Genomic DNA, 17,162 nt, shown 5'->3' on the forward strand with positions numbered 1-17,162 from the left:
TCAGTGTGCTCCTCTAGTTTAGCACCCTTCATCCAAGAGGAAAATGCTGTATCAGAAAAGTTTAAAAAGTGTTGGGGAAGCAGAGTATTTGGCCAGAGCATTAGTGAGAAATGTCATTTTATATTGGGCATGTAAGAGTGGGAAAGAAGTCATTTTGTATTGGGCCTGTAAGGATGACTAGGAATTGAATATATAGGGAGACAAAGGGAACTCCTTGAGGAAAGGCAGAGAGACAGGACAGTATAGGCTGTGTGTGGAGGATAGAGGGGATGTTGAAGATGAGGCTATAGACTGGGTTCAGGCCAGAACATTTTGGGTCCTTTTCCCATCCCTTATTCTTTCTCAGTGAAATAAGGAAAGCTTTTGGAGAAAATAATTTTTAGGGGGAGCTGAGATCAGAGGTGGCTATGCTATGAGAAGCCTTTCCAGGAAAGGTGGCAATAGCTGACACTAGATGTATATGGCCTTTTATTCCCAGTGCAGGGCAAGGAATGGCTGGAGTTGGAAGAAGATGCCCAAAAGGCCTATATAATGGGACTCTTGGACCGGCTAGAGGTGGTCAGTAGGGAACGGCGGCTGAAGGTGGCCCGGGCTGTTCTCTACCTGGCCCAAGGTGAGTGACTACCCTTGCTAGCTTTAGAGGGGTGGAGGCTTGAGGGGGAAGTGGGCATTATCAGGACTGAGATGATGCAGGCTGTGCTAGGAAAGCAAGGTTTCTTGCCTCTCAAGGACAGATCTTGTCACATGCTAGGAGTAACCTGTGCTTATGAGGAAGATGAGATAGTATTGAGTGCTGTTCTAGATCCCTTGGGATCTGCCTTTATCTTACCAGGCATGTCAGAATTTTTTATAGGGTTCTTCTTTTCCCTACCCTGTACTGTAATCATATGTGAATAGTAGCAAGAGGGTCAGTGTGGCCAGAGCTGATGATGTACCACCAGCTGATCATAGAGACAAGACATCAACTGTGGCCTGGCCCCAAAACTGAGGAGAAATAGGAGAGTGTTGCAGATACACATGGACCCCTTGCATTGTTTCTCATTGGCATTTTGAAAGTTCAAGCCAACATAGCTGCAGGAGTGGATGCTGTGAGTAATTTGGAGATTATCAGACCTAAATAGAGTAACTGGGGAAAGCTGGTCAGAAGAAACCTGTTAGCCAGGTGTTGGAAAGGGAAATGAGATAGCCTAGCTGGAGTGAAAATAAGCCTACGATCATAAATAGGAGGCTTGTTAACAGAACCAACCAGTTGGGAGCTAAAAAAAAAATTGTAAAAAGAAATAATAAATAAAGAAGGGAAAGGGTGGACATTAGGTGAAGAGAAGACTAGCAAATAGGACTGTGCCCTCTAGTATCTCTTGGATCTGGTGCTCTGGCCAACTTCCAACTCCCAGTACCTTCATGTGTTTGCACAAGGACTTTATTTATTTAATTTTTTTTAAAACAAAGTCTCACTATGTTTCCCCGGCTGGTCTTGAACTCATAGCCTCGAGCTATCCTCCTGCTCCAACCTCCCAAGTAGCTAGGATTACAGGCATGTGCCACCATGCCCAGCTTCTGCCCAAGGGCCTTCTCTGCAGCCCATACAGGGCATCCAGGAAGTGTAGGGAATCAGTGTGCTCCTTTAGTTTAGCACCCTCATCCAGTGACTGACAGGAGTTAGTAGATGGATAGCCTGACTGTCTCACCCCTCTTGGATAGAATAACTGTGAGTTGTGTGCTTTATACTGTTTCCAAAGTTATCCCCTGAGTGAACTCTTTTGGCTTCCTTTTCTTCCCTATCTCTACTGATGATTCCTGGGAATGATTCCCAAATAAGCTAATTGCACTGGAATCCTTACTTACCTCAGGATCTGCTTCTGGAAGAACCCACCCTTAAGATGACAGGCCATTGATGAGCACATTGGACCCAACCCTGGAGACTACCTCTCTTCTCCCCTGACTCATTCCAGGAAGTTCTTGGGGTCCCTGTCATACCTATGTCAGCCTAATTATTGGGCAGAGTATTATAGGAAAATCTTAAGATCATGGGGCAGGGTAGAAAGAACTGGGATACTGCCATCTCTCAACCCGTGTAACAAGTATCTGCTCCTTTAGGTACTTTTGGGGAATGTGATTCAGAGGTGGATGTGCTACACTGGTCCAGGTACAACTGCTTCCTGCTGTATCAGATGGGGACCTTCTCCACCTTCCTGGATCTACTCCACATGGAAATTGAGTGAGAAGCCTTAGGGGAAGGGCTGGCCTACACAACCCCCATTCCTTAAAGGGGCCTCATATTCTATGCTGCTTCCCTTACTATAGAGAGCCCCTGTGAGGAACTGGGTCTACTCACACCTCAGCCCAAAGCTCATTGACAGTTCCCCTCCATCCAGCCATGTTCTCTGATATTCTGTTCTCCCTCCCGGAAGTTGGATACATCTGCAGCTTCTGCCTCACTTACAGCTTTAATCCTGGGCTCCAGGGGCCTATCCTGAGTGGGTTCTCTCTTTTATTCAAGGACTTTCTTAGCTCAGCCTAACTCTGTAATTCAAGAGGGAAACTGTTTTGAGTGCATGACCCAAGAAAGACAGGAAATCAATTCCTGTCACTGTGCCCAATTCTTTCCCTCATGGGCTATAGTTCTAGAGGTTGCCTTATTTGCTGCTACCACTACAGTGACCCCTTGTTTTGTCTCATGCCCATCACCCAGGAGTTTGAGATAGGGTGCAATCTGCTTATTATTCATCAGGTGTTTCTTAGCATCTGTTTTATGTCCAGCACAATACTAAGCATAGTGGGGAATGCAAGATGAGTGGATACCACAGATCCTGCCCTTGCCTTGTCTTCACCATATTATGATAAGAGTTTGCTGAGGTGGCAAGGGAATTCTGTCGGCTCCTTTACCCTAGACCAGTTTCATTAGTGGCTGCCTAGCCAGGGAATGGCAAGCACTCATGTTTGTGTGAGTGATAAGTAAGAGCACAGAGAGAAAAGAGGTCTTATGCATTCCTGTTCTTTTTCTCCTCCCCCTGGCAGCAACAGCCAGGCCTGCAGCAGTGCCCTTCGGAAACCAGCGGTCTCCATAGCTGATAGCACAGAGCTCAGGTGAGTGGGGCTAACTATGGGCTTGGAACAGTGCGGATGATTAGCACCTGGGTTACCCTTTTCCCCAAATCCCAGATGACTCAGACCATTAGGAAGTTGCCCTCTAGCTAATCTCACTGGGTTGGGCTCCCACAGAGACCATCCCTGAGGTCTCTGACTGTGGGCTGGGAATTGCCTTGGGAACCTCTTGTGACTCTTCTGTAACCCCAGGGTGCTGCTGAGTGTTATGTACCTAATGGTGGAAAATATTCGCCTGGAGCGAGAGACGGACCCCTGTGGGTGGAGGACAGCCCGGGAGACCTTCCGCACTGAATTAAGTAAGAAATGGCACTTGAGGAAGGTGTGGATGGGGTGCTAATGGGAGAGGGGAAGCAGAGCATCTGCCTAGGAGAGGCACAGTCCTTTTTTTCTTTTGTTTTCTTTTTTAAAATTAATGTCCTTTCTTTAAGGACAGAAATACTGCATGGCAGGCACAAGGGCTGGGCTTGATTTGCCCCCCTGTATCTATGAGCTAAGACCAGCCATGTAACTTCTCTATGCCTTGGTTTCCTTGGTTATAAGTGGGAATAGCCGTTCCTCTCCCACTCCATCACGAATCCCACATGAAAAAATGAGTTGAGTCACCTTGAAAACTGAGTTCTGCTCAAATGTAAGTTGGTGTTGTCATCTGACAGGGATAGGATATGAAGGCCTATGGGATTTTAAAAATATATTTATTGATGTGGGAAAGTGAATGACATTGAGTCTTTTAGCCAGAAAGCAATGTCTTCGTTATTGTTACTTCTAGTTTGACATCCAACCCCAGAGCGTCACCCTAAGCTCTGGGGCCTAAGTCATTTTAATTCCATGGCCTACCTTCCTGCCCTTGAGGGGCTTCCTTCTGGGGGGCTAAGCCTCCTTCTCAGGACCAAGTACTCTGGAATTCTTCAGGGGAGGTGAGTGTCTTCCTCTGTGTGTCCAGAATCAGGGTTACATGAACAAGGTTTTAGCTGCCTCATCCTCACTTTCTCATTCCCCTCTCTCTTCACCCCTAGGCTTCTCCATGCATAATGAGGAGCCTTTTGCCCTTCTACTCTTCTCCATGGTTACCAAGTTCTGCAGTGGCCTGGCTCCTCATTTCCCCATAAAGAAGGTCCTGCTTCTGCTCTGGAAGGTGGTCATGGTGAGTGATTCTCCCCATTCCCACATTATCAGATCAGCAATACCCTATGCCACCTCACTTTGTTCTAGTCGCATTCCAGGAGGCTGGAGCCAGGGAGCAGAATAGGGCAGCCCTTAGCCAACTGCTAATTTGGAGGGACAACAAGGCTGTCCTAGAGACATCAGATGTTCTATGTTAGAATAGGTTTCATGTTTCTATTGGATGGATGGGATATGCCACTCCATAAATTGGGGATGTCAGTGGTACCTTCTCTTATTAAAGCCAATGTTTGATGGAAAGAACACTGGTTGAAAGTTGGTAGATCTGGGCTTTGCTGATACTGAGAAACTTTGGGCAACTCTCTGTACCCTCAGTTTCTCTAGCTATAAAAGGTTGGGATGAGTGCCTGCCCTCCCTCCAGATAAACAGAGGATATGTATTTTTTTTTTTTAATAAAAATAATTTTTTTACAGACAGGCCTCCTTGTGTTGCCCGGGCTGGTCTTGAACTCCTGGTCTCAAGCAATCCTTTCACCTTGGCTTCCCAAAATGTTGGGATTACAGGCATGAGCCACTGTGCCTGGCCAGGATTTGCTTTTTTAAAAATAATGAAGTTCTTATAAATATGTGGTTACGTTTTTGTTACTAGTTATTCAACTTGATCCTTCATTTTTGGCTCCCATCTCACAAGGCAGGCCTAATAGGGGGAACTGCCTCTTGACTGCAGAGGAAATTGAGTGACTCGGGATTTATAGCACCTGGATGTGTTCATTAAAAAGGGAGATAGCTTCCTATTTTTTTTCTTTCTTTTTTTTTTTTTTTGAGGAGGCCCCTAGGAATTCCTTTCCTAACTTCTGTGATATTTCCCATACTGGGGCAGTAAATAATGCTTTATCCTGACCCCTGAGCTCCTCAGTTGCCGTGGGGATGGTAATCATATTTGCCTCTTTCTGTTTTACTACCTCCTTATTAAGGAAAAGCTCTGAAGGGACGGGAGGTTGTGGCTCTTTCTTTTCATCCATGTTTCCCTGACCTTGACTCTCTCTTACTTCCCTTCCTTCCTCTCTCTCTGCCCCTTTCCTGTTTCTTCCTTAGTTTACCCTCGGTGGATTTGAGCATCTGCAGACTCTCAAAGTACAGAAGCGGGCAGAATTGGGCCTGCCTCCACTGGCTGAAGACAGTATCCAGGTGGTGAAGAGCATGCGTGCTGCCTCCCCGCCCTCTTACACTCTTGACCTGGGAGAGTCTCAGTTGGCACCCCCACCATCCAAGCTGCGAGGCCGCCGTGGCTCTCGAAGGGTATGGACTGAAGCAGACAATGGTATTGTGGCAATCACTGGCCAAAAGTCAAGATTCTAAGCTACTCTGGATGTAGTAGGAAAAAGCAGTAAATGACCTGGTTCATCCTGCCTGGGTTGGCCCTGTGACCAACCTGAAATCTTAAAAGTCTCCAGTTTGACTCTGTCCCCCAGCCCTGACAGCCCTCTGGGCTGTTGTGATGTGACACTGTGATATCACATCATATAGCCATGTCTTGCTACAGAATCATTAGCCTGAACTTCAGTGCCTGGAGTTCCTTACATTCTGAACAACAATTAAGGGTATAATCCTGAGAATAGGGACCCAGGGTACTGGAACAGGTCTCCAACCTAATCCATTTTTCTGGGGTAAGGCATTTTACTATTTTGAAGCAGCAGGAAGGTTTACTGTCAGCCAGCCATACTCTTAACTGGCCCTGGAACCAAAGGCTTACATTTAAGAGATGACTGGGTAGGGGTCTATGTATATAACCATGTGACACTTAATGACAGGGATACAATCTGAAATATGTGTCATTATGCAATTTTGTCACTGAGCAAACATCATAGAGTGTACTTACACAAACCCAGATGGCATAGCCTACTGCACACCTAGGCATATACCCTATTGTTCCTAGACTACAAACCTGTACAGCAAGTTACCATACCGAATACCATATGCAATTGTAACCCAATGGTGTTTGTGTATCTCAGCCTAGAAAAGGCACAGTAAAAATACAGTATTATAATCTTATGGGTCCACAATTATGTAAATAATGTGTCCATTGTTGACTGAATTCAGTCCATTGTTGACTGAAGCATCGTTGTGCAGCACATGACTGTAGTCTGCTGTCCTGAAAAGGTCAGAATGACAGGTTATACTGAGACCTGACTATGTTCTTACAAACTCCCCTGCCTGACCTACTTGAGTTCATCAACAGGCTAGACAGTAGTGCTCAGTAATCCAATCTCCATTATCTGCAATAAAATTTTTTAACTTTTATTTTTGTTTTATAAAGTAATGCTTACTCATTGTAGAAAATTTGGAACAAATATAAAAATGTGATGACGGGAGAAAAGAAAAATCACCCACAATCTTAACAACCAGAGACAGTCACTGTTAACTTTTTGGCCTATTTCTGTCCAATCTTTTTTTCTCTGTCACAAGATTTAAAATTCCAAACTTGCTTCCCTCTGCCTAGCAGCAAGCTTCTGTCCTCCTCTTCCTCAGTCAGCCAGCTGGTGTATGCTCACAGAAGGCAAACTAATTGAATGTTCACCTAAGCAGAGCATAATTAGGAAGGAAAGTGCTGGCAAAAAAAGGCATCACTGCTTTCTGAAAGCTAAGTAACTGTGACTTTGGGATTATCTATGCTCTGTTCCCTGGCTAATGGCAGGGTTGCCTGAGAACTTCTTGTTCTGTTATTGGTTCGGGTGGGGACAGTAGGGTTGAGGTGGGGAATTGGATGTTTTCACAAGGGCTGTGTTCAGATTCCATGTTCCCTGAAATCTGGAGGTCTGTGGATATGGGGTGGCCTCAGACAAGGATGCCCAGAGTGAGCTCTCTGCACGCCTACCCTCTTTTCTTTCCCCTCCAGCAACTCCTCACTAAGCAGGACAGCCTGGACATCTACAATGAAAGGGATCTCTTCAAGACTGAGGAGCCAGCCACAGAGGAGGAAGAGGAGTCTGCTGGTGATGGAGAACGAACCTTGGATGGAGAGCTAGACCTGCTAGAGCAGGACCCTCTGGTGCCACCTCCACCCTCAGAGGCACCCCTCTCTGCTGAGCGGGTGACTTTTCCCAAGGGCCTGCCCTGGGCCCCAAAGGTCAGGTAGGTTTAATAGCATCAGGGACCCCTATGCTTTGGGGTTTCAGTCTCTAAAGGCCCAAGATGGAGTAGTCTATGTATTCAAGGCTCGTTAAGTTGGTCTGGCAGTCAGAACTCCTGGGTTTGAAATTCCTTCTGTTGATTGCTGCCTTTGTCCACCGCTCCAGTCCTCTGATTGGAGGGGTAGGAGCCTGGAAAGTTTCTCTCTCTCAAAGTTTGCTTTTCTTCCCTTCTCTGGGATTGGTCTTTCCACCATCTTCTCAGACAGAAGGACATTGAGCACTTCTTGGAGATGAGCAGGAACAAGTTCATCGGATTCACCCTGGGGCAGTAAGTGACTGAATGGTTGGAACTGGCTATAGAGTGGTTCCTAGGGGGCCAGAGGAGCAGGTAGCTTGGAATGAGGGATGGTGCCTGGTAGTCATAATGTAACCTAGAGCCCCTAGGCCGTGGACAACTCCCAGTGACTACTTTGGGTTCTTTCTATGGATTTTTTTTTCCTTGAGTTTCTTCCACTTTTCCTCAAAGAACTTTTGTGTTTTTTGCCAACTGTAGGACTTTGAGCAACAAGTCCTTTCTCTTTTGGGCCTTAATTTTTTCCTGAGGTTATTGAGTTAGATGGTTTCTATGGGCCCTTCCTGCTCTAATGGGCTAAAATTCTGTGAAGAAGAGACATGGTTAGAACGGATCCAATCTTCCCCCATTTCCCCATCTTCATGAATCCTTCCCACTGACCTCTTGAAAATTGAGTCTTTATTAGTGGAGTTTCACAGTCAAGATGTCATTGGGCTATACCCCTTTTAAGTAGGAATCTACCACTCCCACACCAAGTGAGTACCCAAAAGACTATAAAAGTCTCCTGATTTCCAGGAACATTTCTGTGTACTATTATTATTTTTGTGTCCTGAAGCACTGATGTGGGATCTACAAGCTTGCAGAGGAAGGTCTAGGATACTGGGGGTAGATGTTGTTGAAAGTAGCATGGTCCGTGTGACTCTAGGGGGATATTGGGGTATCAGTAGTTCTCTGTACTTTGGAAGCTTATGATCTGGTATGTCTGGCCTTTTACAGGGACACAGATACATTGGTTGGATTACCCAGGCCCATCCATGAGAGTGTGAAGACCCTAAAGCAGGTGACCAGGGTGGGCTCTCAGTCTTCAGGGATAGGGAGCCATCAAAGCAGGTCAGATTACCAGGCTCCTGGATACTGGGTGGGTCTTTTTTTTTTTTTTTTTTTTTGAGACAGAGTCTTGCTCTGTCCCCCAGGCTGGAGTGCAGTGGCGCGATCTCGGCTCACTGCAAGCTCCGCCTCCCGGGTTCCCGCCATTCTCCTGCCTCAGCCTCCCGAGTAGCTGGGACTACAGACGCCCGCCACCATGCCCGGCTAATTTTTTTGTATATTTAGTAGAGACGGGGTTTCACTGTGTTAGCCAGGATGGTCTCGATCTCCTGACCTCGTGATCTGCCCGCCTCAGCCTCCCAAAGTGCTGGGATTACAGGCGTGAGCCACCGCGCCCGGCCTGGGTGGGGTTTTATACCAGACTCTTTCTGGATCTTCTGTATTCCCCCTGCAGTCCTTTGGCCAGTTAGGAAAACTTAGGTCTCTCTTTACTTACTCAGTTTCCTATATTCAGGTAGATTTTAAAATTCTTCTTTCTTCCTCTCATTTCTTTTTCCTCTTCCCATTCTTCTCTCTCTCTTCCCATTCCTTGCTTCTTTTCCTTTCACTTATCTCTCTCCGTAAGTCCACTGACTTCCAAAGGCCCAGGATTGAATAGGAGCCTGCTCTATATCCATTGTATGCATGGAGTCATCACTCCGTGCATACATCCACACGCATCAAAACTCTTAGGGCAGTGGTCCAGGGGCAGCGGCCTGTTTCTGGCTTCCCTTTCCACTTTGTTTGAAGATAAATGCTTACGTATTTGCTACTCTTCAGCGAATGTAGAAACAGAATAAACAGAAACACTGTGCACAAAGCACTTTGACTGGTGCTGATGATGCAGAGGTGATTAAGACTCCTGCCTTGAAAGAGTTCATGTCTATGTGAGGTGACAAACACATAAGCAGAACATTTCCTTGCTTTTGGGGAATTTAAGTAAGAGATTGGTACACATGTGAATGAGGCCCTCAGCCCTTGTTGATGTCTTCTTATCTTTGTCAGCACAAGTATATCTCCATCGCAGATGTGCAGATCAAGAATGAAGAGGAGCTGGAGAAGTGCCCTATGTCTTTGGTGAGCCAAGGAGGTCCTGCACAGGAGAAGAGTAGAAGAAAATCTGTCTTCAGTGTTGTCACAGAGCACGTGTGCATGCATTCATTTCAGCATATTAGGCTCTAACTGTGTTCCAGGCAAGACAAGGTCCCTACTTTCATGATATATTGAAGTTAAGGAAGAAAGATAAAAAACAAAAAGTTAAGTAAACCAAACTATCAAAGAATGGTAAATACAATGAAGAAAATTTAAACAGGATAACATGAAAGAAGCATTGGTAGACTACCAAGATTGGGCAGCCAGTAGGTAGACCTCTGAGAAGGTGACATTTAAGCAAAGATCTGAGGGACAGGGAGCCAGCTATAGGAACATCAGAGGAAAGAGCATTCCAAACAGAGAGAACAGCCTTAGCAAGGGGAAAGCAGGTTTAGAGTGTCAGAGGTAGTGAAAGAAGGCTGTTGTGGCTAGAACACAGGGCCGAGGGCCGGGATCCTACAGATAGAGTCAGAGAGGTGGCCTAAGGCCACTTTGCCAAGGGCCTGTAAGCAAAAGTAGAGAGCTTGAAGTAGACTCACAGTCAAAGGGAAGGAAGCCTTTGGAGATTTTAAGCAGGGGAGTGATATGATCTGATTTATGTTTCTAAAAACATTAGCTTCTGTGTAAAGATTGGACCAGAAAAGCGTAGACCCACTCCAGGGAGATTAGTTAGGAAACCCTTGAAATTGTCAAGGTGAGAGATGATGCCGACCTGGATTTGGAGATGTAGCTGACAAGACTTGCAGTGCATTTAGATGTGGTTAGAGAGGCAAAGAAAGGAATCAAGAATAAGTACCATTTGCCAGGATGTGGGGGGAATATCAAGAGTTCTGTTTTGGTCATACTAAGTTTTAGATGCCCATTAGATACCCATGTGGAGCTGCAGGCAATTGGAAATACAAGTCTAAAATTCTAGGGAGAGGGCTGACTTTGAGAAATAAATTCGGAAGTTGTTTGTAACACTTATAGGCAGTGTTAAAGGCCGTAGAACTGACTGAAATAACCCAGGGAGGGAGTAGAGACAGAAGAGAATGGAAGGCAGGACAAAGTCCTGGGGCACACCAGTATGTTGAGGTGGGCATGTGTCAGGAAAGGAGCCAGAAGAGTACGAAAGACAGTGAAGTGGCTGGAAATCCAGGAGATTATGATATCATAAAAGCTAAGAAAGTCTTTCAAGAAAAAAGGAGTGATCTGCTGGGTAAAATGCTACTAATAAGTGGCATTATGGTAAGAACCAGGGTGCCCATTGGATTTGGCCACATGAAGATAATGACCTTGATAAGAGCAACTCCAAGTGAAGTAGTGGGACTGAAAGCCTAATTGGTGTGTATTGAAGGGAATGTCAAAAAAGGAGGTAGATCATATAAAAGTTTGTGAAGAGGAGAGAAAGTGGATGGTAGCTGAAGGAGAATGTGAGGTCAAGGGGAGGATGTTTTATAGCTGAGAGATACTAGAACATTTTTTTGTCCTAAAATAAATGATCCAAGAGGGGATAATTGCAGGACTGAGGCATTCAACAAAGCAAATGGGTGTGGGATCCTGAGCACAAGTAGGAGATTGGCCTTTGTTAGAGCACAGGTGGTTCATCCTTCATGTTAAGAAGGAAGAAAGAAGACTCTTTGTAGATTTGGTGTTGAGAAGATGAGTGTGTGCCTGTCTGAGTGCTTCTGTTTTCTCCATGAAGCATGAGGCAGGATCAGCAACTGTTTAGGCATGGTGGGCAAAGGAGTTGGTTTGAGGAGAGGGAACATGGTTTGAAATCGGCCTTTTGGAGAGCAGGAAGGCAAACATGCCAGGATTGCCAGGCTCCGCTGAATGTCCATTTAGGACTTACATCCATTTAAGCAGCAGATGAGTTGTGTGGGTCAGAAGGAGGCTGGTTATTCTTCCCTGCCTCAGGGTCTCATGGCAGTGAACCCTTGCCCTGTAATAGAGAGACCTTGTAGGAGGAAGGAAACTGCATTGGTCAAAGATGACAGTGGCCTGAGAAGCCTATTGGGTCCCTGAGGCCCCAGCCTCCTCACTCTGATAAAAGGCTTAGTTAATGTCATCAATAGGACAGAGATAGTTGTATATGAGGGGGCTGGTCAGAAAGGAGAAAGTGATGTAGGGGTGAATGGAGAGGGGAAGAAAATCATTTCCATCCACTTAAAAGCTTCTTTGCTGATATTCCTTCCTGTTTCACCAGGCCATATGTTACCCAACTTCCTTTTAAACCCTCACTATTGAGCCACCTACCTCTCCTTCCAGGCTTACAGAATGTTCTAGAGTTCTCAGCCTCAGATCAACACCATAGGAAGTGCTTCTGTAGCATCTGTTCCAGTTTCCCAGGTCCTGAGAGGTCATCCAGGCCAACCTGATGGTCCTATTGAAGAGAAAACTAGGACTCAGAGAAGGAATGTGACTTATCCAAGGTCATACAGTGAGTCATTAACATAGCTAGGGTAGAAACCTAGATCTGACTCCCAGCTTAGTGCTCTTTTCAGGTCACCCCTCACAACCAAGAAAATAAAGCCTTTGGTCACCTGGAAAGTGGCGTTGGCAAACCATGTATTTCTTGCCATAGGGGGAGGAAGTGGTACCAGAGACGCCATGTGAAATCCTCTACCAGGGAATGCTGTACAGCCTCCCTCAGTATATGGTAAGGAGATGGTTAGGCCAGAGCTGCCCTTCTCTGCTACAAGGAACAGACAGCTAAAAACCATTTCAAGCGGACCTGTCCAACAGTTGAACTTGTTTTCTGAGCCTTTGTGCCTTTGGCAAGGCATTCTCTGACACATGAAAATTCTGAGCTTTCCTCAGTGCTCCTCTGATGGTGCTGTTCTCCCTAGTCCTTCTTTGGGAAGGGTGGGGAATAAGTTGGGGTCTCTACAGGATACACTGGGGACCCACCCTTCTCCGAGATAAGTACTGTAGTCCCTCTGAGATCTGCTGTGGTCTGTCATGTACTAGATAGCCTCAGGCTGGGAGTGGGGAAGATGCCAATGGTTCGGGTTAGAGGAAAGAAAAGAGTGGGAGAAGTTGGGCTTATGCCTCCCACCTTATTTCTACACACTATCCCTCTCACTCTATTCCTTCTATCTTCCCCTTTGAAAAGAACAGTCTTTTTTTTTTTTTTTTTTTTTAAGTGGAGTCTCACTCTGTCGCCCAGACGGGAGTGCAGTGGTGCGATCTCGGCCCACTGCAACCTCCACCTCCCAGGTTCAAGTGATTCTCCTGCCTTAGCCTCCCGAATAGCTGGGATTACAAGCATGCGCCACCACACCAGCTAATTTTTGTATTTTTAGTAGAGATGGGGTTTTACCATGTTGGCCAGGCGGATCTTGAACTTTCGACCTCAAGTGATCTGCCTGTCTTGGCCTCCAAAAGTGCTGGGATTACAGGCATCAGCCACCATGCTAGGCCCTGGAAAGAACAGTCTTGAAGCAGAACAGCCAATGTGATCCCTCTGGCTTTCTCCTTAGCCTCACAGGCAGGCCTCTCAGGACTGGGCACCTGTTTGCTCTTCTGGACGCTGGGGAGATATGGTCATTGAGGGAAGAACTTGGAGAATGGCTTTAAAACACTTTTTATAGGGCAGTTAGAGTGCGGAAGAATCACTCCCTTGCTGAGTGGATTTGACAGTGGTGAATTTCTTTATTTTCTACTTCCCAGATTGCTCTGCTTAAGATTCTGCTGGCTGCAGCTCCCACCTCCAAGGCTAAGACAGACTCTATCAATATCCTGGCAGATGTCCTACCTGAGGAGATGCCGTGAGTGCTTCAACGGGGGCAGCTGCTGGATACTAGCTGTCTTGTCTGCAGGCTCTCTCTAGTCCCCACTCACCTTGTTAACACTTACAGAGATTGTCTCCAAAGAGATTTCCTCCTCTCTGCCCACCAGTACCCCCTCCCCCTTCAGGGCTTTCTGCTTGGCTCTTTTTAGCTCAAAACTCAGGATCTGATCTGGAGGGTGACACCAGTGTCAGCGACTGGTATTTGGGTGAACATTGCCAAGGGATGAGCTTGCCAAAAGAGAGACAGAAACAAAGAAATCAATGGAGCATTTCTTCAGACAGGCTCATAAGTGGGAACTCTGGAGGTTTCCCTGGCACAGAAGTTCAAGTTTCCCAAGTTCTGGCTCTCTTGTGTATATTATATCAGACCCAAATACCTGGATCCTTGCAGGGCTCCCTTTAAGGCCACTTTCTGCGCTAATACCTTCTCTCCCCATTGTAGCATCACTGTTCTCCAGAGCATGAAGCTGGGCATTGATGTGAACAGGCACAAGGAGATTATTGTAAAGAGTATCTCTACCCTGCTTCTGCTACTCCTCAAACACTTCAAACTCAACCATATTTACCAGGTGAGCAGCTAGGAGCACTTCTCTACAGGTCTTGGGTGTTTTCCAGGCCCAATCTCTCAAAAGAAGGGTGCAAGGGCCCTTTTAGTTCTGATGAGCATCTTCCAGCCTTTTCTTCGTCCTCCCTCAGGGAATCCAGACACCCATTGCATGAGCTTGGGATAGGGTTATGGAGTGGGAACTGTCCTAGAAAGGTGCAGATGTCTGTGTCCCTTGTAAGTTATCCCAGGGTTGTGGGTAGGAATTCTAGCTTCTCAGGAATATGCCCAGCCAGTTTTTAAAACAATGCAAGAGAGAATGTAAGCATTTCACAAAAATGGGGGGGAAGGTATATTGACCATAGTTTTCTATATGTGAAGCACTTTTCCAACATTTGAGATATAATTCTGAGAATAAGGCACAGTTCTGGCTCTTCAAGGCCTTGAAATCTTGTAAAGAATACAGATACATAAGTAGCCAATTATGGAGAGATAAGTGTGCTGATACCGATAAGCACTGGTTGCTATGGAAACACCTACTCCAGCTTGAGATGGAGAAGAAATGACTTCTAACCTGAGTCCTAAAAAAACAGATGTTAGCCAGGATATGGGAATTGTTAGGGAAGGAGGACAGGAGGCATTTCAGCAAAAAAGCTAATATGCAAAAGTCCAGAGGGGGAAGAGAGAGAGCAAAGTACCTTTAAAAACCATTATTAAATGTTGCTGGAGTTCTGCCTGGCAGGGGGAAAGATGGGCGTGGTCTGGTGACACATGAAGCTGGAGGAATCGGCAGGGAGCATATCATGATCTATATGCTAGCACACAATTACTGAGCACCTATCCTGTGCCTAGCACCCTTTTAAGCTTGTCTAGGTCCTCATTTAATTCTCTCCACCCTATGAAATAGTCTTATTTAATACCTCTTTTATAGATGACGAAATCAAAGCTAAGAAAAGTTAAGAAGCTGCTTTCCCATAAAACATTGTTTGCTATGCTAAGGAGTTTGGACTTGGTTTCATGGACATTGCCAAGATATAGGGACAAGATGGGGACAGCAAATGGATGCTCCTGTCTGTGAGGAGACCATGGGGAAAAGAGGAATGCTTCTCATTCTTGCCCAGAGGCTCTGCCCCATTTTCCTCCTATGAAGTCAGAATCAAGCTTGCTGGTAGAAAAGCAGGTCCTCAGAGTACAGAGAGGCTTCTGCAGGGTCTATGTCCATGGCCCTATCAACCAGAGTATTTCCACTTTCATACATTCAAAGACATCATTGGGTGTGTTTGGTTGCCCTGAGTGCTCCCACTTTTGCCAGTGTTTGCTGAGCAGCAGCAGGGCTGGGAGGAGTAGGGGTAGGTAGGAAATAGTGTTTCTAGTGGAAAGAGAACAGAGAACTGTGGATGTGTGTTTACTTCTGCTTTTCTTGGTGGGAAGTGTGTGGATTCACAGCCAGACAGGTAGATGGCTTGATGGGCCTTGCCAGTGTGTGTCAGTGAATCCTGACAGGGCCACAGGCACATCTCAAACTGAAGAAAGTTTTCCATCAGATGATACTGAATATGTGTTGGCTCTTTTGTCTGGGGCTTTGGAAAATACCCTGGATTTTACGAATAAAATAAATAACTTTCCAGGGAGAAAATATTGAACAGAAGAGGGAAGTGGTCTTGGCATGAACCGACTCCACTGCTCTAACTACATACCCAGGGCCGTAAGGCAGCTTAGCTTGCTGCTTGGCTACTTGTTGGCGATCAGAGAGCTGAGGATTTAAAACACCACAGTTCTCTGCTTTCTCAACCCCATTTCTATACTAGAATACTAGGTTCTGGATCTGGAGATAAACTGTGTTTGACGCTCCTTAGTGTGTCATGGGTAACATAACCCCCATGACACTGCTCTTATGGCAACCTGCCCCACTAGGTTGTCCTGTATACAAACCACATCTGGATTTGGGAGAGCAGAATGGAGTCTCCACATTCTGGTATTTAGCCTATCAAAGACACCTTAGACTTCTCAATGCAGTATTTGTTGGCTGAAGGGCTCTTGTTCATTCATTCATTAAAATATTTACTAATATTCTTTTCCCCCTCACCCCATACTCCAAGCAGCCAGTATACTTACTGATATTCTAAATACTAGGGATAATATGGTATATCAGACATACTGGAGCTGGAGCCCAGTGGTCCATTTGGTTATTATGTGCTGTCACCATCCTGACTGAGTGATGCCAGGAGTAAGCTGCAGCTGTCCCTGCTATATCAATTACAGTTGAAACATGAGCCAGAGGTTTGGCATGGAAAACAACTCCCTCAGGGAGCCTTCCCTTCCTTTTGGGCTTAGGAACAAATCTCACAGCAATTCTTTCTATGTTTTGGAGTGGGATTTTATTTTCTGGCTTCTTTATTTTGTGCTTGTGACATATACTGCCGATTATCCCCCTCCATGTAGGATGGGCTGGGTGAAGGTGATTCTTCCCATTTCCTAGACAGGAAGACTGATAACACAAGTGGATAGTAGATAGTATATATTCTCAGGAATGGATATTAGATTTGTACTTCCTCTCTTTTTCTCAAACATATTTTCCATTCTCCTCCAAATAAGCAGCCCTTTCTGCTTTGATTTTTAATTCAGTTTGAATATGTATCGCAACATTTGGTATTTGCCAACTGCATCCCCTTGATCCTGAAGTTCTTCAATCAAAATATCTTGTCATACATCACTGCCAAAAACAGGTATGAACTCTGGACAGGTTTATTTCAAGGGGCTATTTTGGGGTGGTTGAGAAAATTACATCATCTCCGAGCCTTTCAGTTTTCCTGGTGTCCCTAGTCCCTCCTGTCTTAGAGCCGTCACTGTTAAATTTAATTTTCTTGAAGTGTTAGCTGATGGAGTATATGGTTTGCCTTCTTTAGGGAGGTATTTGTATTTTAATAGTTTTAAACACTGAAAAATGTCATGACTTAAATGAAGTGGCAGTGATGAATTTTTAGCTCTGTCAGGTGGATCCAGGGGTTGTTTTTTGTGAAACAACTTGCCTATCTGGCCAGGCCTTATTTTAGTATAAATCATAAGTTGGAGCAATTGGAACAGTTATGCTGTTTCGTAAACTGTAATGCATTATACAAAATTTATAACTGAAGGTACATAATAGAATTTACTGGGGTACGTCAATTTGTAGTTTAAAAAAATAAGGTATTTCGCATTCATTATTTAATTTCCTCAGCAATGCTAAAAGTTGTT

The 17,162-nt window shown here is 45.4% G+C and overlaps 1 protein-coding gene across 1 annotated transcript in view; it reads left to right on the forward strand.

Annotated features, from left to right (window-relative positions):
- Positions 1-17,162, forward strand: part of STRIP2 (striatin interacting protein 2) — a 56,648-nt gene that overhangs the window by 16,503 nt on the left and 22,983 nt on the right. Inside the window, exons 4-17 of the mRNA XM_007982886.3 lie at positions 479-613; positions 2,098-2,218; positions 3,019-3,087; positions 3,298-3,404; positions 4,122-4,249; positions 5,323-5,526; positions 7,124-7,359; positions 7,621-7,686; positions 8,428-8,491; positions 9,523-9,594; positions 12,176-12,250; positions 13,264-13,361; positions 13,827-13,953; positions 16,554-16,654. Of these exons, the coding sequence (XP_007981077.2) occupies positions 479-613; positions 2,098-2,218; positions 3,019-3,087; positions 3,298-3,404; positions 4,122-4,249; positions 5,323-5,526; positions 7,124-7,359; positions 7,621-7,686; positions 8,428-8,491; positions 9,523-9,594; positions 12,176-12,250; positions 13,264-13,361; positions 13,827-13,953; positions 16,554-16,654 (1,603 nt within the window). The remainder of the gene's footprint in view (positions 1-478; positions 614-2,097; positions 2,219-3,018; positions 3,088-3,297; positions 3,405-4,121; positions 4,250-5,322; positions 5,527-7,123; positions 7,360-7,620; positions 7,687-8,427; positions 8,492-9,522; positions 9,595-12,175; positions 12,251-13,263; positions 13,362-13,826; positions 13,954-16,553; positions 16,655-17,162) is intronic.

The sequence above is a fragment of the Chlorocebus sabaeus genome, chromosome 21 (genome assembly GCF_047675955.1).
Source record: "Chlorocebus sabaeus isolate Y175 chromosome 21, mChlSab1.0.hap1, whole genome shotgun sequence".
NCBI classification, from domain to species: domain Eukaryota; kingdom Metazoa; phylum Chordata; class Mammalia; order Primates; family Cercopithecidae; genus Chlorocebus; species Chlorocebus sabaeus.